The 19557-nt window shown below is 34.6% G+C and overlaps 1 protein-coding gene across 1 annotated transcript in view; it reads right to left on the bottom strand.

Moving 5' to 3' along the window:
- Nucleotides 1-19557, bottom strand: part of PCDH15 (protocadherin related 15) — a 1196276-nt gene that overhangs the window by 52915 nt on the left and 1123804 nt on the right. Inside the window, exon 31 of the mRNA XM_081104785.1 lies at nucleotides 1138-1353. Within this exon, the coding sequence (XP_080960911.1) occupies nucleotides 1138-1353 (216 nt within the window). The remainder of the gene's footprint in view (nucleotides 1-1137; nucleotides 1354-19557) is intronic.

The raw sequence follows: 19557 nt of genomic DNA, 5'->3' as shown, positions 1-19557 counted from the left end.
AGTTACAATTTTATGATTTTTATAATATTTTAATTATGTTTAATATACTAAATTATCACTTAACCTTAAAGCACCACAGTGTGCATATTTTAACAGGAAGAGAAATAGCATTATTTTACCTAATGTTTACAGATATTAATTTGATTGAAAATCTATATCAACCTTAATATCTTCTATGTCAAAAGCTTCTTGGCTTAGATTGGCCCTTGTTTTTTTATGTAGCTTTACTGTTAAAAATGAGAATGTTGTGGCCTTCACACCCACCACAATCATGGTGATTGATCTTTATCTAAAAAGAAAAATATTTGATCACTGATGTCTGTATAATATGAAGGTTAAACCTGTCCAGAGAATTAAATGAGGAAAGCTATAAAAAAGAAGATGTAATAAGATGTAAGAAGCAAAAAAAAAAAAAAAATTATACTTGATTCTATCTTTAAGAGACAAACATTTCTAATAATTATAATTTATACTAGATTTATCAGAGAAAAGTCCAAATAATGATAGAGATTCCATGGAATGGATGCATTGGTGTTAAATATTTTGAATAAATGCTAATAGCAAACCACCCTTGAGAATAATCTACCATCAAAATTCTAAAGAAAAAGTCAGAATAAAGTGATATTATTGACTGAAACCAAATGTAACTTAGTCAAGGATCATCAATGTCATCAATGGGACTTTTAAACAACAATAAAAAAAATCCATTGAAACATGAACATTCCTTTTGTTTTTTTAATTACAAAAGGCCTAAAAGTAATTTAAACAATAATACAAATTATTTTAATTTCTACAACACAACTCTGCAAAGCATTTTAAAAATTTAAGTAGCTCCAACCTAATATGTATTAAAAATGAGATCTGCAGACCAAATAGAAATCCAATGCTTATGACACTGTTGTCAAAAGCATATATAAAAACATATGATGTATTTCCCAAATGTAAAAAAAAAAAACAACCCAACCCAACAACTTTAAAGCTATATTTTTTTATATACTAAGTTGTAGCTATCAACAACCTGGATAAAATTAATCACATTTCTATTTTAGAAAGCCTATTTCAAATAAATTTAAAAGTTCTATCAGTTGAAAACATTGAGCCCAGACTAGTAAGGCATCTGAAGATTTATCTACTTACAAGTACATCTGCTTTGCCACTTAGTCCCTTCCCATAGTCGTCAGTTGCAATGACTTGAAACATGAAGTAGGACCTCCTCATGTTATGGAAGAGCATGGCCGTTTTGATAAGCCCTGTATATGTTTCCACCACGAATCCTTCTTTTCCTTCTTTGATTGGTGGAATTATGAGTCTGTATGCTATGGCACTGTAATTGCCAGTATCTTTATCAGTAGCCTAGGAGGGAAAAAAACACAAGTTATAAATAATCAGGCGAAAAAATGACCCTTATTAAAGGGCTTATTTCTGCTTGTAAGATTGATGTTTCTTGTGTAATAAAAATGCAAAAAGCCCTCCTAAACGTCTACTTTTTTGGATGCTATTAGATAGATTTACAAACTTTGTGTCCACAGGGCTCAAGGATTGTCATTAGAATAATACCTACTGAACTGTGAGTAAAAGGACATAGACACTAACAGAGACCAGTTGATGAATCAGGTTTTTTGATTGAAATGCCAGATGGGTTCAGCTCTGGGCTGAGATCCAAATTGGTTTAAGGGTGGGACTCACTGTTTACCTAACCACTGTCTTGCGTATAGACATAGCATGGGTTTGTGTCTTTTATTTAACCTATTTTTTAAAAGGGGAAAAAAATAGCCCAAACTGGTTTGGCTCAGTGGATAGAGCCTTGGCCTGTGGACTGATAGGTCCCAGGTTCGATTCCGGTCAAGGGCATGTACCTGGGTTGCAGGCACAGCCCCAGTAGGAGATGTGCAGGAGGCAGCTGATGGATGTTTCTCTCTCATCGATGTTTGTAACTCTCTATCTCTCTCCCTTCATCTCTGTAAAAAATCAATAAAATATATTTTTAAAAAGGCGGGAAAAATAAAGGCACTAAAATACATCCAATGACAATAAGACAAATCAAAGTTCAGAGCTGCTAACCAGTAAGCTCAGAGTTGCTTAAAGAGATTCTAATTAGTTAATGTCATTACAGAGGGTTAGAATACTAATCCAACTTAGTTTTTACATTATCCCATACCCTGATTATTCAGATTTTTTTCTGGATTGTAGGTACTTACAATCTACAAGTTAAGGTTTCTTAGCATTGAGAACTGTAATAAGGTAAATCGTTGCTTAGAATATGATTCGTGTGTGTTTTTAATAAAGTATGAGCATTACATATTGGGCTGGTCTATGGATTCTACTTCAGGGACATTTTTCAGAATGCCAATTTGAGAATTATTTCATAGTAAAATATTTGGAAGCAGAATGATTAACATAGTCTTAGTGAATTTATAAAAACCTACATATATGCTAGTCATGATACTAGATATGTAAGTTTTAATTATTATTTTATCTGCTTATTCTTATTTTAACCAATGATATGAATATTAAATATCATGATCAAGCATTTATGATTTGCCTTCATAATGCTAAAAATTCAACAGAAATATTTAGTAAACTCTCTGAGGAATGTATTATTCCATTTATATATATTAGTTGTCCAGTAAAACTTTCTGGAAATTCTTTAAATATGCTCTAATACAGTAGCCACTAGGTACATTTGACTATTAAACACTTGAAGTGCGGCTATTGTGACCAAAGAACTGACATTTTATTTGGTTTAATTTTTCAAAACCTGCATAGTAAGTGGTAAAGTTAGTATATAAATAATGACAACACTATAAATTATATAAATGTGTATTAAGGTATAGCATGAACTTGACTCTCTGTCTTCAAAATTGATATATGTGCTTAACCATTAAAATATTTCAGGATAACTCTACCCAGCTGGTAGATAAGGTAACTTAGCCCACATATTTCACTTCAGGATAAGATATTTCTTTAATTTTCTAAGAAGTTAAAATTCTCAACTTTAGAATAGAATAAGCTCTAACTACCAGCTCATCTCTTTATGATTGGTATGGATTGCATAATGGTAGAGCTTAATTTTGGCATTAGAGGAATGGTAATTATATTTCAACAATATTACTTAAAGGGAAAAAAAAAGAACAAAGAAAAGAATAGTTATCAAAGTTTTTCTTCTTAAGCTTTGAACCCCAGAGATATTATTCATTTGACAAAGCACAGCATAGAAAAAAAAAAAAAAAGCACATTCCCCACAAAAGTTAAAATCAGAATTTGAATCAACTAATCAAAGACATTTCTTTTACATACTGTGAGAAAATTTCAGACTAATGCCAACTCAATAAAGCATTTGGTTGGATAATATCCTTTAACTTATTAACACTAATATTTCCTGAGGAATAAACTTTTTACTGCTAATGCAAACTTTACTGAGGTATAACAGACATGCTATAATGGACAAATATTAAGTATACAGCTACATAAAATTTTGCAATATATACACATCCATGAGATATTATGTTATCAGCATCCCTTCATGACCTTCTAGTTATACCCAACTCTCCAGGGAAACCACTATCTTGATTTCTAATACCACTGATTAGTTATGCCTAATTTTAAACTTTATATTGATAGGATCATAATAAAGTTTCTGTCTGACCTCCTTTACTCAATTTTGTATTGTGATATTCTAAACCTTTATATTTAAAAATAGACCTGTAACACAACAATCACATTTAGAAAAGAAAACGTGGTCACAATATTATCACTGTGATTGTGGGTACATTAAGCTTCTTTGCATAGGTTTTACTGATTAACTTCCAATTTTAATAAAAAAATAATTTTAACTGACTGTATTGCTAATTTATTTAATTATAATTACCACAAGTCACCATATTTTGTCTTATGGATTAAGATGCCTTTTTAAAGCATACTTTTCCTGAAACAAATAATTACTTAATGCAAAGTTTGGTTATGGAATTAATAATTATAACTTAGAAATAACTATTTTATTTTATTATTTTTCACAGTACATTTGAAGCAATTTGTCAAAAATGAGATACATTTTTAAAAATTATGCTTACTAGACCATTTTTAAAAATATATAAAACTACTGTCAGTATGTTGTTAGTAATGATTCCACTTTAAATTTCCATTTGTTTGAATCAGCTTGATCCTCTTTGCAATCTCAAGATCTCATTTTAGAAAAACTGTCAGGGTTATTATCATTATTTCAAATCTCCCTGTTCTCTCCCAAGTATCCTAATAGTGAAATACAAGTAAGTTAAACAGCAAATAATAAAAATTTCAATAGGTACTATATTTATGAGCAAGTTAAAGGATTTTCAAGCTTAATGTTGAGTCTACTCAATTTTCAACCACAAATGAATTTAATACTAAAACCTAGGTATAATATGTGACTGATTAATGTTGGTTATATAGGTTACAATCATACAGTTAATAAGCAAATGTTATTTTTATGAAATAAATTGCAAGATATGATATATTTAAATATAAAATGAATCACAAAAATATTGATCATAAAATTAAGAGCACAATTTTAAATCTGGTTGAAGATGTGAAAAAAGTGAGTTTCAGCACAGTGTATTATATCTTTTTGTTTCCTACTTTTAATAATTTTAAATTTAAATTTTTGTGTTTTTTTTTTATTTGCATTCTGTTATATAAAGAGGTAGACTCAATAGACAGATGTGATTTTAAAAAAAAATAGATCACTTAGAGTTTCTTGGCCCTGGCAGGATAGCTCTGTTGTTTAGAGCATTGTATTGTCCAGATACCCCAAGGTTGTGGGTACACTAAGGTTGCACATTCAATCTCTGGTCAGGGCATATACAAGAAGCAACCAATGAATGCATAAATAATTGGAATAATTAACCAATGTTTCTCTCTCTCAAATAAAAAAACAAAAAAATACATAATTAAAAAATGTTTATTTCTTATAAAATATCTCAAACATAAGAGTGTATAAAAGAGAATAATATAATAAACATTTGTTTACCTAACCCAGGAATATCAAGTCTGTACATTTTACCATATTTACTTTAGGTCTTCTTTTAAAATGGCTTTATGGAAGTATAATTTACATATTATAGATTGAAGCTCATTAAGATCACTTCTGTATTTTATTCCTCTTCTTCCCAATAGTAACCACTTTCATGATTTCAGTACATATTGTTGCTTTGGACTTTTTCATCCTTATTCTGAATACATATGCATTCATTGTACAAGTGTGTGTACTGCTGAATGTAATATAATGGGTACACACATTTATACATATTGATCTGTATAACTAGTTTGTTTTAACTACTATAAAACATTCCATCTCCAGTTGATTGACATGTAGGTTGCTGACAATTTTTATGTGAAAGGAAGCCCACAATAAGTATCCTCACATTCTGTGTAGACATCTCTCTAATAGCTGCACAGCCAGTTACAAGGTAGGGTCCAGGATAAAAATATACTCAACCACACTAGACTTGCTCTTGCTTGGTGTCCCACCTCTGTTTCTGTTAACATGATGTGTTCTTGGCTAATGAAATGAGGGCCTTCACACATGGGAGGGGTCTCTCCCAGACCATTCTTTTTTTTTTTTTTTAATATATTTTATTGATTTTTTACAGAGAGTAAGGGAGAGGGATAGAGAGTTAGAAACATCGATGAGAGAGAAACATTGATCAGCTGTCTCCTGCATACCTCCTACTGGGGATGTGCCCGCAACAAATGTACATGCCCTTGACCGGAATCGAACCTGGGACCCTTCAGTCCGCAGGCCGATGCTCTATCCACTGAGCCAAACCAGTTAGGGCAAGACCATTCTTAATGACATGGAAAATGTTCATAATTTATTGTTAAGTGGCAATATAACAATATTTGCTGCCTCGAACAACCACTTCAAAACTACAACTAAAAGATGGAACGCACATCATCCAGAACCACAGGAAGGCTGGCTGAGTGGAAGTTCTACAACTAGGAGGAAAGAGAAAACCATACTGAGACTCAGAGGAGGTTCAGTGCTGAAGTAAAATACCAAGGTGCGGAGTGCATGCGGAGTGGGCTGGCGGCTGAGGGCGTGGTTGTTGTTTTCAATCGGGAGAGAGTCTCAGGCTCTGAGCTCCAGTTCCAGGTGAGTCTCTAGGGACCCAGACTCATACGGAAGAAGCGGGACTGTCTGGCATTGCTCAGAACCCTAGGGCAGCTTTCTCTCCGTGGGGGCTTGCAGCCATTACTGGGACACTGAGAAGCAGAGCCTCTGAGGGCAAGACTGAGAGCAGCCATAATTGCTAACCCCACCCTGTTGATCCCTTGGGACCCGCCCTGCCCAAGCCCTGCAGGGAGACTTTTGCTGGATAGCCTCAGGCAAAGGCTAGATTAGCACCTCTCTAGAGATCCAGGAGCCAAGAAGCCCAGAGGTCAGAGTGGGGCCATCCAGTTTTCAGCTCCGTGGAACCATAAAAGACACACTCAGGGGGCAGACTCAGTGAGCACCAAAGCCCCAATGAAGCAAGTCTAGCCCCAGAGGGGTGTCTCCAGCACAGAAGTTCTCCCACTGCACACAGCTGATTCTCACAGCCAATTGGCCTGGAGGTCAATTCCTCACAGTGATAACTACAACAATCAAGGCTTAATTACAACAAGACTGTGCACAAAGCCCACAAGGGGGTGCACCAAGAGTGTCTACCTCAGGTAACTGGGACACTTAGCATAGAAAGGCACTCTATCGACACAGCAAAGCGTAAAAAATGCCGACACAAAGAAACAGGACACAAACGAAAGAATTGGAGGAAAGCAAACTGCTGGATATAGAGTTCAAAACCACACTTTTGAGGTCTTTAAAGAACTTTCTAGAAGCCGCTGATAAATTTAATAAGGTCCTCGAAAAGACGGGTGAGACCGCCGATAAATGTAGTGAGATCTTCAAGAAGACTGGTGAGACCGCCGATAAATGTAGTGAGATCTTCAAGAAGACTGGTGAGACCGCTGATAAATGTAGTGAGATCCTCAAGAAATCTAATGAGACCCTTGATGTTGTGATAAAGGACCAATTAGAAATTAAGCATACACTGACTGAAATAAAGAACATTATACAGACTCCCAACAGCAGACCAGAGGATCGCAAGAATCAAGTCAAAGATTTGAAATACGAAGAAGCAAAAAACACCCAACTGGAAAAGCAAAATGAAAAAAGAATCCAAAAATACGAAGATAGTGTAAGGAGCCCCTTGGACAGCTTCAAGCATACCAACATCCAAATTATAGGGGTGCCAGAAGAAGAGAGAGAGCAAGATATTGAAAACCTCTTTGAAGAAATAATGATAGAAAACTTCCCCTACCTGGTAAAAGAAATAGACTTACAAGTCCAGGAAGCACAGAGAACCCAAAACAAAAGGAATCCAAAGAGGACCACACCAAGACACATCATAATTAAAATGCCAAGAGCAAAAGACAAAGAGAGAATCCTAAAAGCAGCAAGAGAAAGACAGTCAGTTACCTACAAGGGAGTACCCATAAGACTGTTAGCTGATTTCTCAACAGAAACTTTGCAGGCCAGAAGGGAGTGGCAAGAAATATTCAAAGTGATGAATACCAAGAACCTACAACCAAGACTACTTTATCCAGCAAAGCTATCATTCAGAAGTGAAGGCCAGATAAAGAGCTTCACAGATAAGAAAAAGCTAAAGGAGTTCATCACCACCAAACCAGTATTATATGAAATGCTGAAAGGTATCCTTTAAGAAGAGGAAGAAGAAGAAGAAAAAGGTAAAGATACAAATTATGAACAACAAATACACATCTATTAACAAGTGAATCTAAAAATCGAGTGAATAAATAATCTGATGAACAGTATGAACTGGTGATTGTAATAGAATCAGGGACATAGAAAGGGAATGGACTGATTATTCTTGTGGGGGAAAGGGGTGTGGGAGATGCAGGAAGAGATTGGACAATAATCGTGCACCTATGGATGAGGACAGTGAATGGGGAGTGAGGGCGGAGGGTGGGGTGGGAACTGGGTGGAGGGGAGTTATGGTGGGAAAAAAGAGTAACTAATGTAATAATCTGAACAATAAAGATTTAATTAAAAAAAATAAAAAATAAAAATAAATAAAAGCCTAAGCGACTGTCTAACCATCTGACCATCTGGTAGCTATGACGCGCACTAACCACCAGGGGGCAACACAGGAGTGGAAACCACAGGCATGGAAACATGGAGCAGACTGATGGATCTCAGAGGGAAGGGGGGAGGGCAGGAAGAGATTAACCAAAGATCTTATATGCACACTAGAGGCCTGGTGCATGGATTCATGCACTGGTGGGCTCCCTTGGCCTGGTCTGCGCCCTCTTGCACTCTGGGACCCCTCTGGGGATGTCGGACTGTCAGTTTCTGCCTGATCCACGCAGGTTAGGCCGAGGGACCCCGCCAGTGCATGAATCCATGCACTGGGCCTCTAGTGATATAATAAATGTTCAGATCACAAACTAAGTGAAGGCAAAAAAAAATCTTTGCACTGATCTAGAGGCTTTTTTTCTGGGGTAGGTGAATTTAAAATTTAATTTATTAGGTACCGAGTGACTCAGAGAATAGAAGACAAGGGCCCACTTTGGAAGTGAGTCCAATAAAACTTCCCTGCCCAGAATGCTAAATTCTTATTATGAGGGTGGATGAGAAATGCATCTCTCTCTTCTAGCTGCCACTGCCAAAACCACCCCAAAACTGCAAAGAAAATTTCCTCACTTAACACTAGATAATTAATGCAGTGGGGAAAACAGCTTCCTTGAGAATCCATAACCAAACACAAGTCCTCATTGTAGTGTTTATCCTTTATGCACACAACACCAATTTACTCAACTCAAGGAGAAACCATAATATTCTGAATTTGTTGACCCAGTGGTCCTAAGTTCTGCCCAAATGAACAGAAAAAACACAATTGTGAGTGTGAGAAAAGTGACCTTTGACTGATAACAGCCAAACCTTCTCACAGAAACAAGTACTTTTTTCAAAAATGCTATCTCCAATCTATGACAAATAATTTTAACAAATAAGTCCCTCACAAGATAACAAGTCAGAATAAAGTAATTCTCCAAATGAACAAGAAACAAAAATATGAAAACAGTCTGTTGAGATAATAGAAGCAAAGTCATATCCACAAAGGAGTGGACACGGAGTATAAATATGTTCAACATGTTTTCATAAGTAATAGTGATCTCAAAAACTATGAATAAAGAATGAAAATAGTTGAACATAAATAAATCTCTTAGAAATGAAAGACATAATTACTAAAGTTTAAAACTCAGATATGAAGTTGTTAGCAGATTAGGCATAGCTGATGAGATAATTAGTGAACTGAATGATAGGGCAAAAGAAAGGACAAAGATAATAAGTTCAAAAGCAATTTTAGACAGAATTTTAGTACGTGTATAATTAGCGTTTCAAAAAGAGAGAAGAGAGAATGGAACAGAATTTTCCAAAACTGATAAAAGGGAGCCACACAATCAACTATAAACAGAGTAAATAACAAGTATCCCACACCTAGAACCCACATATCATGTAGAGCAGTGGTTCTCAACCTTTGGTTCATGACCCCTTTGGGGGTCGTAGAACCCTTTCACAGGGGTCTCCTAAGACCATCGGAAAACACATATATAATTACATATTGTTTTTGTGATTAATCACTATGCTTTACTTATGTTCAATTTGTAACAATGAAATTGGGGGTCACCACAACATGAGGAACTGTACTAAAGGGTCATGGCATTAGGAAGGTTGAAAACCACTGATGTAGAGACTGCAGAACATTCCCCTATGCCCAGCCCCAAAGTGGAGTCTTAGAAGTAGTAGACGGATAGTTTCCTTTTAACAGCAACATTAAATGACAGAACCAGATTTTCAAAGTGCAAAGAGAAAAATAACTGCTCATTAGAATTCTAGAACTAATGAAAATATCTTTCAAAAACAAAAGTGAAATGAACACTTTTTCAGATAATCACCGAGTTATCATATAGGGTGCCCCACCAAAATGTATACACACAGAATAATTACAAAGACAGTGTTTATTAAAATTAATTTTCAAAATTGAGCTATCAGCTGTTAAAGTGGGTATACATTTGACACCCTATACATGGAAAGTTCTAAATTGTGTATTTTAAGTGAAAGGAATATGATTCCAGGTGGAAGAGCTAAGATTAGGAAAAAAATGAAGAAGAATAGAAAACATTAAATGTACAACTAACTTTCTACAAGCATGAATTTTACAATAATTATATCATTATGTGTGGTTAAAAATAAAGTAAAATACCAACCACAGTAATATATAAATTGAATTGAGAATGACTGGAGTTTAATGTTCTAAGACTCTATATAATGTTCAGGATGGAAGAGACTGATATTTTTAGGTACATGTTAGGTTAAAATTTCTAAGATAACCTGTACCTAATAAAACCAAATGTGTAACTATCACATATATTAGGGACACATAGGGTTGAAAAATCTATTACCCTGGCCCCTTAAAACCAAATAAAACACACACACAAAACAACAACAACAACAACAAAATAATTTTAAAAGAAGAGAAAAAGAAATGTAGTAAGAAAAGGACAAAGAAAAACCAAATGAAATGATAGGGGTTGAAATCCATTATATCTGTAATTACAACAAACGTAATTCAATCTTCCAAACAAGGTTAATCAAACTGGATAGAATAAAACCTAATCTATATGTTTAAAAGTCTAAGTGACTGAATGGTCGCTATGACATGCACTGACCATCAGGGGACAGACGCTCAATGCACAGGATCGGGCTCGCTCATGTCTGGATCGGGCCTGAGGGAGATGGGCTGAAACCGGCTATCTGACATCTCCCAAGGGGTCTCGGATTGCGAGAGGGCACAGGCCAGGCCAAGGGACCCCATCAGTGCATGAATCCGTGCACCGGGCATCTAGTTTATTGTATAATATATCATTACTAAAATAACGTAATTGAAAATGGAAGTCAAATTCATTTATGCTTTCATTTAGAACTCATTATTCCAAGATAAACGTTTGTCTTACTCTGTTTTTATTTTAATGGGGTGAAGTAGGGAAAGAACTAATATTTAAAAATGTTTACAATATTAGAAGTTAGACCTATTATATTCTGTGTGTCTAAGAAGAACCAATCTGAAAGGAAACTATTTGCCTAAAATATCATTAGTTAACATGCATGAATAAAACAAAACAAACATATGGTATTTAAAAACATAAATTATTATGCATATAATCTACATTGATTCCTTAAAAACTGAAGAAAATTCATTTCATTCTATGAAATGGGAAAACTAATAAAAATTAGAAATATATTCCATCACTTTTTATATAGTAATAAGGGGACATCTAACAAGCTTAGTTAAATGAATGCCTAAAAATTAAAACGGACCCATAATGAAAACGTGAGTCAAATTTGGGATAAAGAACCAATGTCTTTTTCCTTATTCCATTACCTTCTTTATAACGAGAAATTTATAATGGGTTCCTGATACTCAATATTATCTGGAAGAGCTGACCCTGAAATATTTGATTCATTGCCTTTTGTGAGGTTTCCTTGGTGAGAATAATCAGGAAAGTATGTCTACTGTTATTTTAAAAGAAGTAAAGTTAGAAATGAATATTATAATTATACTTGCTGTAATTATATTTTAAAATGAAAGCTAAGACATAGGAAGCCACTTAAACATTTCTAAGACTTCATCGGAAAATTTTAATGCACACAGGTGCCCAACATTAAGAGAAAATCACCAAATAATTGCCTCGATCATACAGGGGAGTAGGTGAGCCCATTAAATTTCTAACAGTCTAAATAACTGTTCCCCTCTGTTGCATAAATGAATGCTATGGATGCAGAAATATTAGTGGAATAATTAGTGATGTCCTTGGAATTTCCAAAGCCCATTAAAGTCCAATAATGGCAACTTTAACTTTAGCTTCTCAATTAGATCCCATTTTAACATTTAACAGCACCGAGGGCTCACTTTGAAATACATATAGTGAAAGTATTTTTTTAAATATATTTTTCTTGATATCAGAGAAGAAAGGGAGAGGGAGAGAGAGAGACAGGAACATCAATGATGAAAGAATCATTGATCGGCTGCCTCCTGCACACTCCACACTGGGGATCCAGTCCACAACCTAGGCATGTTGCCCTGACAGGGTATCGAACCCTGATCTCCTGGTGTATGCGTCCATGCTCACCCACTGAGCCATGCCGGCTGTGCTAGTGAAAGTATTTTAGAATGTTGGGGTGAAAATATTCAAATATCACATTTTGACTGACTAATGAATGTCGGTATGTGAAGCTGTACTTGCAAGAAGCATAAGAACAGAGCTTTTGCTTCCTAAAGCACTTTAACTGGTCCTTACGTCTTTAGTAACTACAAAGAAACCTTCATTTTAAAGCCCTAAAAGACAATATGTCCAACATACTATAACATGTAAATATGGAAAATTTCAGATAGATTGATCTATTTATAAGACAATTCAAGACAGCAGAAACAATGAGAGAAAGGAAACAATTTAAATAAGAAAGTTTAGTGTTTGATATTTTCATAAGAATATTAAAAAATATTGTAAAGTAGTAATAATTCTGCATTTCAATATGTTCTTCAGTATTTGTATAGTTAAAATCTCATTTAATTTAGAAATATTCTAATGAGTAAAATATAACTGGGTGTAGAAACAATTTAGTAATGGTAAGTACAGACATGCGACATAGTTTGAATTATAGACTTTTACAGGAGGTTTATTATTATTTAATTATAGCTAGAATTATCCAGCATTAAGAATTAATTAAAATTAAGTTTATCCTTAATATAGAGTGGTGTCAAATATCATGAAGTAATATGTATTTGAAAATTAAAGAAAGAAACTGAGCTGAAGAATAGAAAAATCTTTTATTATTTTTAAAGCTATACACTGAAATATTGTGTTACAGAAGGCATGAGAATTCAAAATAAAAAAAGGGGCATTTATGAAGAAATTTTTAGTTTATTTTCTTTCCTTTGCAAAGTATTTTGGAAAATAAATATTCTTACCTCAAAAATAGGTGCTCCCCCCCCCCTTATTATTGCTAATATAATGACTAATCATATATTTCCTCATTGATGCTTTAAAATGAACTCAGAAATTATTTGTTCTAAGTTTTCCTTCATGTGGAAAATATGAAAACTGTGCTCTATTCAATAGACATAGTAACAAAGGAAAACTCATGTACAATTTGAGCCCTCTATATGAAGAGCAAATTAATTTTCAATGTTGATTTTGAATAAAACTGTTAGGGATTTTTACTACAGGCTTAATTATTAAAATGTTTAAGGAATTTATATGTTGCCATAATTTTATAGTTATACATCCTAAATCCTTCAGCATTTAAAGAAAATTAAGTGACATATTCATTATTTTTAACTCTCTTGTTCTTACTTAGTTACATTACATTCAATCAAGCAAAAAAAATTTCATTTTTTTCTTCTCAATGGAATAATTAGTGATGTCCTAGGAATTTCCAAAGCCCATTAAAGTCCAATAATGGCAACTTTAACTTTAGCTTCTCATTTAGATCCCATTTTAACATTTAACAGCACGGAGGGCTCACTTTGAAATACATATAGTGAAAGTATTTTCTAAAATATATTTTTCTTGATATCAGAGAAGGGAGAGGGAGAGAGAGACAGGAACATCAATGATGAGAGAACCATTGATCGGCTGCCTCCTGCACCCTCCACACTGGGGATCCAGCCCACAACCCAGGAATGTGCCCTGACAGGGTATCCAATCCTGATCTCCTGGTTTATGTGTTAATCAACATTAATTTTCAATGTTAAGGAATTTTCAAACTTATGATCACAACACCCTTGCCCATCTTCTGTATTCTTTCTGTCTGCTAAGGGTGTCATCACATATGGATTGAACTGAGCTAAATTTCTCAGTATCCTCTTCAACTGTTTTATCTCCATCCTCGTTCCCTACTAGCAGTCCATCAGCAAGCCTTCTGTATTCTACCTTTGCACTATTAATTAGTTCAGTGATGATCAAGCTGATGCTACCCAACTTCAGGCTCTCCTGTCTCATTGTTTTACTCCAGCAATTCTTAAAAATGACTGATAGCTCCCTCTTGCCAGAGATTAATGTTAAGATAAGTCCATTAAGTATTATCAATGCGATCCCAGTTTTAATATTCCAACTTCTTGCCTGACATTTATTTCTGTGCCCCCAAAACACATGAGCTAGTGTCTTTTTCTCTGAACAATCCATGTTCTTTAGTAATTCCCATCCATTGCACACTTGGATTCTTCTACCTTAAAATGTTCCTTGTCTGCTGGTCAAATGATGTTCATCTAAATTGTACTGTGGCATGTGCGTGCACACACACACACACTCTCTCTCTCTCTCTCTCTCTCTCTCTCTCTCTCTCTCTCTCTCTCTCTCTCGTGTTTATAATATTGACTAAAGCAATCAATTCTTAGTTTCAATGACTACTTTTCTGAAGGCTCTCCTGGCACTCCTAATGAGTGCTGTTTCCATGGCATGTTTTCAGTATCAAATTTTACAGATATAGATAGATGATAGATAGATAGATAGATAGATAGATAGATAGATAGATAGATGATAGATAGATAGATAGATAGATAGATAGATATAGGTATAGATAGATATATAGAAATATATACATATATATGTATTTTTAAACATATATGTACAGATAGATAGATAGATAGATAGATAGATAGATAGATATAGATAGAAATAGATGTATACAGATATATATTTTGCTATACCATTACCTTGTCATATAATATTTATGTGTCGCCACACAATTTTTTTTTATTTTTCATGTTTTTGACTATAGTATCATGCCCAGTAAGTGGTCAAATAATGTATGGCTTAAATGCCAGTAGAAGAAATATTAGAGACCAATATTTATAAGTGACAGATGTGAGATCAATTCTACGACTTATTAGCTATATGAGCTTGGGCAAATAATTCTCTAGGGCTTCGTTCTTCATCTATAAAATGAGAAAAACAGGACATGCTGAATAGGGTGGCTGGGAATATTCACTGATGTGTGAAATGCAGTGCTTGGCACAAAATAATCAATTATTGCTGTGACTATGTTGCTGCCATCTTCTCTGTGAGTACTTTGTAGCTGTCTAACCGCTTCCATTTCTTATCACATGTGGCCCATTTAAAGGCACTTATCACTTGCTACCTTTTGTACTTCACTGTAAACTCATTGGGAGCAGGACTATTTCTAATCCATCTTTGTGTTTCATCATCCTCAGTGGCCACTGCTTGCACATGAAATGTAGCTAACAAATTTTTATTGAAAACATCAACCTGTCACTGAGAAAGTATATTTATTAATGTGTTTCTAATGAATGCTATATATATATTTTTTTACTGATAGCAAAGCAAAAGTATCTAATAGGGAATTTTTGTTCTTATCTATAATAATAAAAGCATAATATGCAAATTGACTGAACGGCCCAACAGCAGAATGACCGTCTGGGCGACCTTCCAAACGACCATGCTATGATACACACTGGCGCCAGGCCAGCCAAGGCGGGTGCAATGCAATTGGTCGGGGGGAGGGGGAGCACCATCGCCCCACGATTGCCTCAAAGAGGGAGGCTCAGGCCACCATCTGTGCGGTGACTGATCCCGGAGCCCCAGCCAGGTGGGCAGGGCCACCCTCTGCTGGGCGATTGATTGCAGAGCCCCTTAATCAATTGCCCCAAAGAGGGCGCCAAGGCTACCAGGTCAGCGGTGCTTTGGCGGGTGTGCGGGGCCGGCCAGCGATCGCTCTGCAGAGGGAGGCCCAGGCCAGACAAATGATCGCACCCCACGCCTGTCTCCCACAGAGGGAGGCGACTGGTGGTGGGGGAGGAGGGGTAGCCACACAGATGGCAAGCAGTGGCAGCGGCGGGGGTGGGACCAGCTGCCGGCAGCCAGGAGAAGGAAAGCCCCAATAGGTCCTGATTGCTGGCCAGGCCTAGGGACCCTACCGGAAGGGTTCCGGATTGCGAGAGGGTGCAGGCCGGGCTGAGGGACCACCCCCTGCCATGCAAGAATTTCATGCACCAGGCCTCTAGTATTACTAAATAAAATGCTTATCAGAGGTTTAAATATCATTCTTGAAATGTTTTATCAAGAAAGTGCTGAAATATCTGAGAATACAAATCAAATAGTTATTATGTATACGACATATGACAAAAGCTGCACAGCTTACATGTATTTTAGAATCCCAAAACTTAAAATAGTGAAGACAATTGTATTTTAATTTATTGAACTGAACAGGTTATTTAACCTGGGATAAACTGATTTAATATTTTTAAGAATACAACATTTATAAAGCAAAATTAAGCTTGTATTCATTTTAAATTTTAATTATTCTTAATTGTCTTATCTTTTATATTTATTGTCCCTTGGTTTCCAGAGTGACTAGTAAAATCTATTTAAAAAAATTAAATTTAGGATGGCCTGGTGGTCAGACCATCATCCCATGCACCAAAAAGATTTCAGGTTTAATCCCAGGTCAGGGGATATGGGAGGCAACTGATCTATGTTAATCTCTCTCTCTCTCTCTCTCTTTCTCTCTCTCTCTCTCTCTCTCTCTCTCTCTCTCTCTCTCTCTCTCCCTCCCTCCCTCCCTCCCTCCCTCTCCCTTTCCTTTTCCCTTTCCCTCAAATCAATAAGAACATACCCTGGAGTGAGGATTGAAAAATAATAAAAATATTAAATTTCAGTGGAATATATAACATGTTTTTTTTAAATCCCCTTGAACATAAACATTTTAAAGCTTACTTTTGTTCCCCATTATTGGATTATTTAACACAGTGCATCCTTCATTTGTTGATAAACTTGTACCACCTTGCTTCATAAACAGATTTAATATCTTTTAACATTACATCTACTTTTACAATTTTAAAGTAGATGTAATGTTAAAAGATAATGGCATTTTTTTTGCTATTGCAAAAAGGTCTAGAATATGAATAATGTATAAGAAGCCTGCTTATCCTTCAGTTTCTAAGTTTAATAGGAAGTCAAGGGAAATGCGATAGCAATGCACTTGAAAATTAAAGCTGAATGTTTAATTTTCTATGCAGTCTCTCTAACAAAGCTTTATTTCATATCTAATAGGAGCTTAAAAAGTACAAACAAAAAAGCTTCACTGCAGAACAATCAAACAAATGAAAAACTACACTTTTATCATAGCTTTATAAAAGTATATTATGTCGAAGGAAAATAAAATTCAATTTACAAACCTTTCATTTTGGAAAATAAATCGAGAACTTTCAAAACTGTATTGAAAATTAAGTGCTACAATAGAACTTATGATCACAACAGAGAAGCCTTTCATTGTTAATGTGACACTAATTGTAAGGAAGGCTGTGTTTACAGATTGGAATGGTGCTATTTGCACATGGGACAATAAAATCTGTCTCCTTGAACATACCTAAATTGAAAAAGTTGTCCTTCATTTAAATTGGTGGTGTTTTAGTACTCTCTCTTTCTGTGTGTGTGTGTGTGTGTGTGAGTGTGTGTACATATATACATTTATATTTTTCTATTTTATAACAATGTATTTTATGTCTAAACACATCATCTAACAAGTTTGCTGAGAAGAAATAGCTTTAATGCTAAACTAAAAATCTTATGAAATAATATTTTGTTGGATAAAAATTCTAAAAAAATTAAAGCAGAGTGGCCATTATTACAATCCCATCTTGAGATAATATGAAAAATATTCATATTCCAAATTTTATTTTACATCTTATCACAATTTGTCGTTTACAGTATTTGTCATTATTTTTTTTTAATTCTATTTTTTTTTATTTATTGCTTAAAGTATTACAAAGGGTATTACATATGTGTCCATTTTATCCCCCTGCCCTAGACAGTCCCCTAGCCTCCCCTATCCCCCAGTGTCTTATGTCCATTGGTTATGCTTATATGCATGCATTCATCCTTTTGAGAGACAAGGATGAATCATAAAAATGTATTAATCTATATTTGAAAAATATTAAAATATTTTTTCTTTTAAAATATCTTAATAGTTTCCAATTATTCTTGCTCTGTGGTATTATAAAGATGAAAAGTGGTAACAATTTAAATGACCAATACTCTTGTTTCTAGTTTTATTGAGAAATAATTGACATCTATCACTGTACAAGTTTGAAGCTTACTGTAGATGGTTTGATTTACAAATGTTGTTAAATGATTACCAAAATAGGTTCAGCCAATAGTCTTGTATAATGATTTCATTACATCCTGCTTATTAGAGAAATATCAGAAAATACAAATTAACAAACTATAATTATATCAATTTATAGTCATTATTAATATATTTACATTATATATTGTATATAATATATCCTTTTACATTTATAATGTACATACAAAGTGTATATACATACACACACATACATACAGACACACACACACAACACATTTTTTTGTATCCAGGATTATACAATCTTTATGGTTCCATACTATTTTCAGCTATGGAGTAGGCATTGAGCTTTTTGTTTATTTCAAACAGAAGAGTATATTTCTATTTCAAACAACACACAATAGTAAGAATAGAACTTTAAAACTATAATAATCAAACCACCCCACAGAATGCAAAAATTACCAAAGCTTGATAACATTTATATTTAATAAAATTGCAAATGTTTGCTTGTTTTGGAAAAAAAAAAAAGTGTTGGCCAACCTTCTTTAACTTAATTGCCTTTCGTTGGCCAACCTGCTCTGATCTACAGTTATTTAGCCAATGAAGAACTGGCATTGACAGTGATCATGATGATTAAATGCAGGTTGGGTGTCAGCACTTAAAAGTAGATAGAAGATAATGAATAGAAGATTATGTTCAAGACAAATCTGGGAAAAGATAAGAGGTAATGTGAGTGTGTATTCTCTGTCCTGCATTGTGTTAAACACCTTATGAATAGAGTATCATTTACTTTTCTTAACTCTGCTAGGTAGAAAGAACAAAAGCCATTCTGTAGATGTCATTTCTGTAACGCAGATGATTTGGTAAATGACCTCATATCACACAGAGAGCAGACCCTCAATTCTGAATTCAAGGCTCATGTCAGATTTTCCAATAAACTGTACCAAGAAGTATGTGGTAGGCTAAAGATTTTTCCTAGGTTGGTTGGTTCACAGTGAGATGACTCCGGCATTGAACTGATAGATTTCATTAAAAACTGCAATTTAATATTTCTCATTTTTTTTCTCAGTTTTTGCAGATACTATCAGAGTCCAGTAGGAATTAAAATTAAGTCACGTAGCATCATCGCTACATCTCTCATTTGGACAAAGCAGAAAACAAACAGTGGCGGGAAACAGAATTGTTTATATCCCTCCTAGTGGTGCTGCTCCACTAAATGACATGTTGAAAGAGAATTCCATGTTTTAATTGGATTGCATGCTAATCAAATCCTTATGAATGTAGGTGAGATTACACATCTTCATTGTGTTCTTTTCCTTTTCTCATTAGTTATCCCTAATTTTCATTATGATTAT

This window comes from Myotis nattereri (assembly GCF_964212035.1).
Source record: "Myotis nattereri genome assembly, chromosome: 13".
Classification (NCBI taxonomy): Eukaryota; Metazoa; Chordata; class Mammalia; order Chiroptera; family Vespertilionidae; genus Myotis; species Myotis nattereri.
This window is presented reverse-complemented; position numbering and strand designations above follow the sequence as displayed.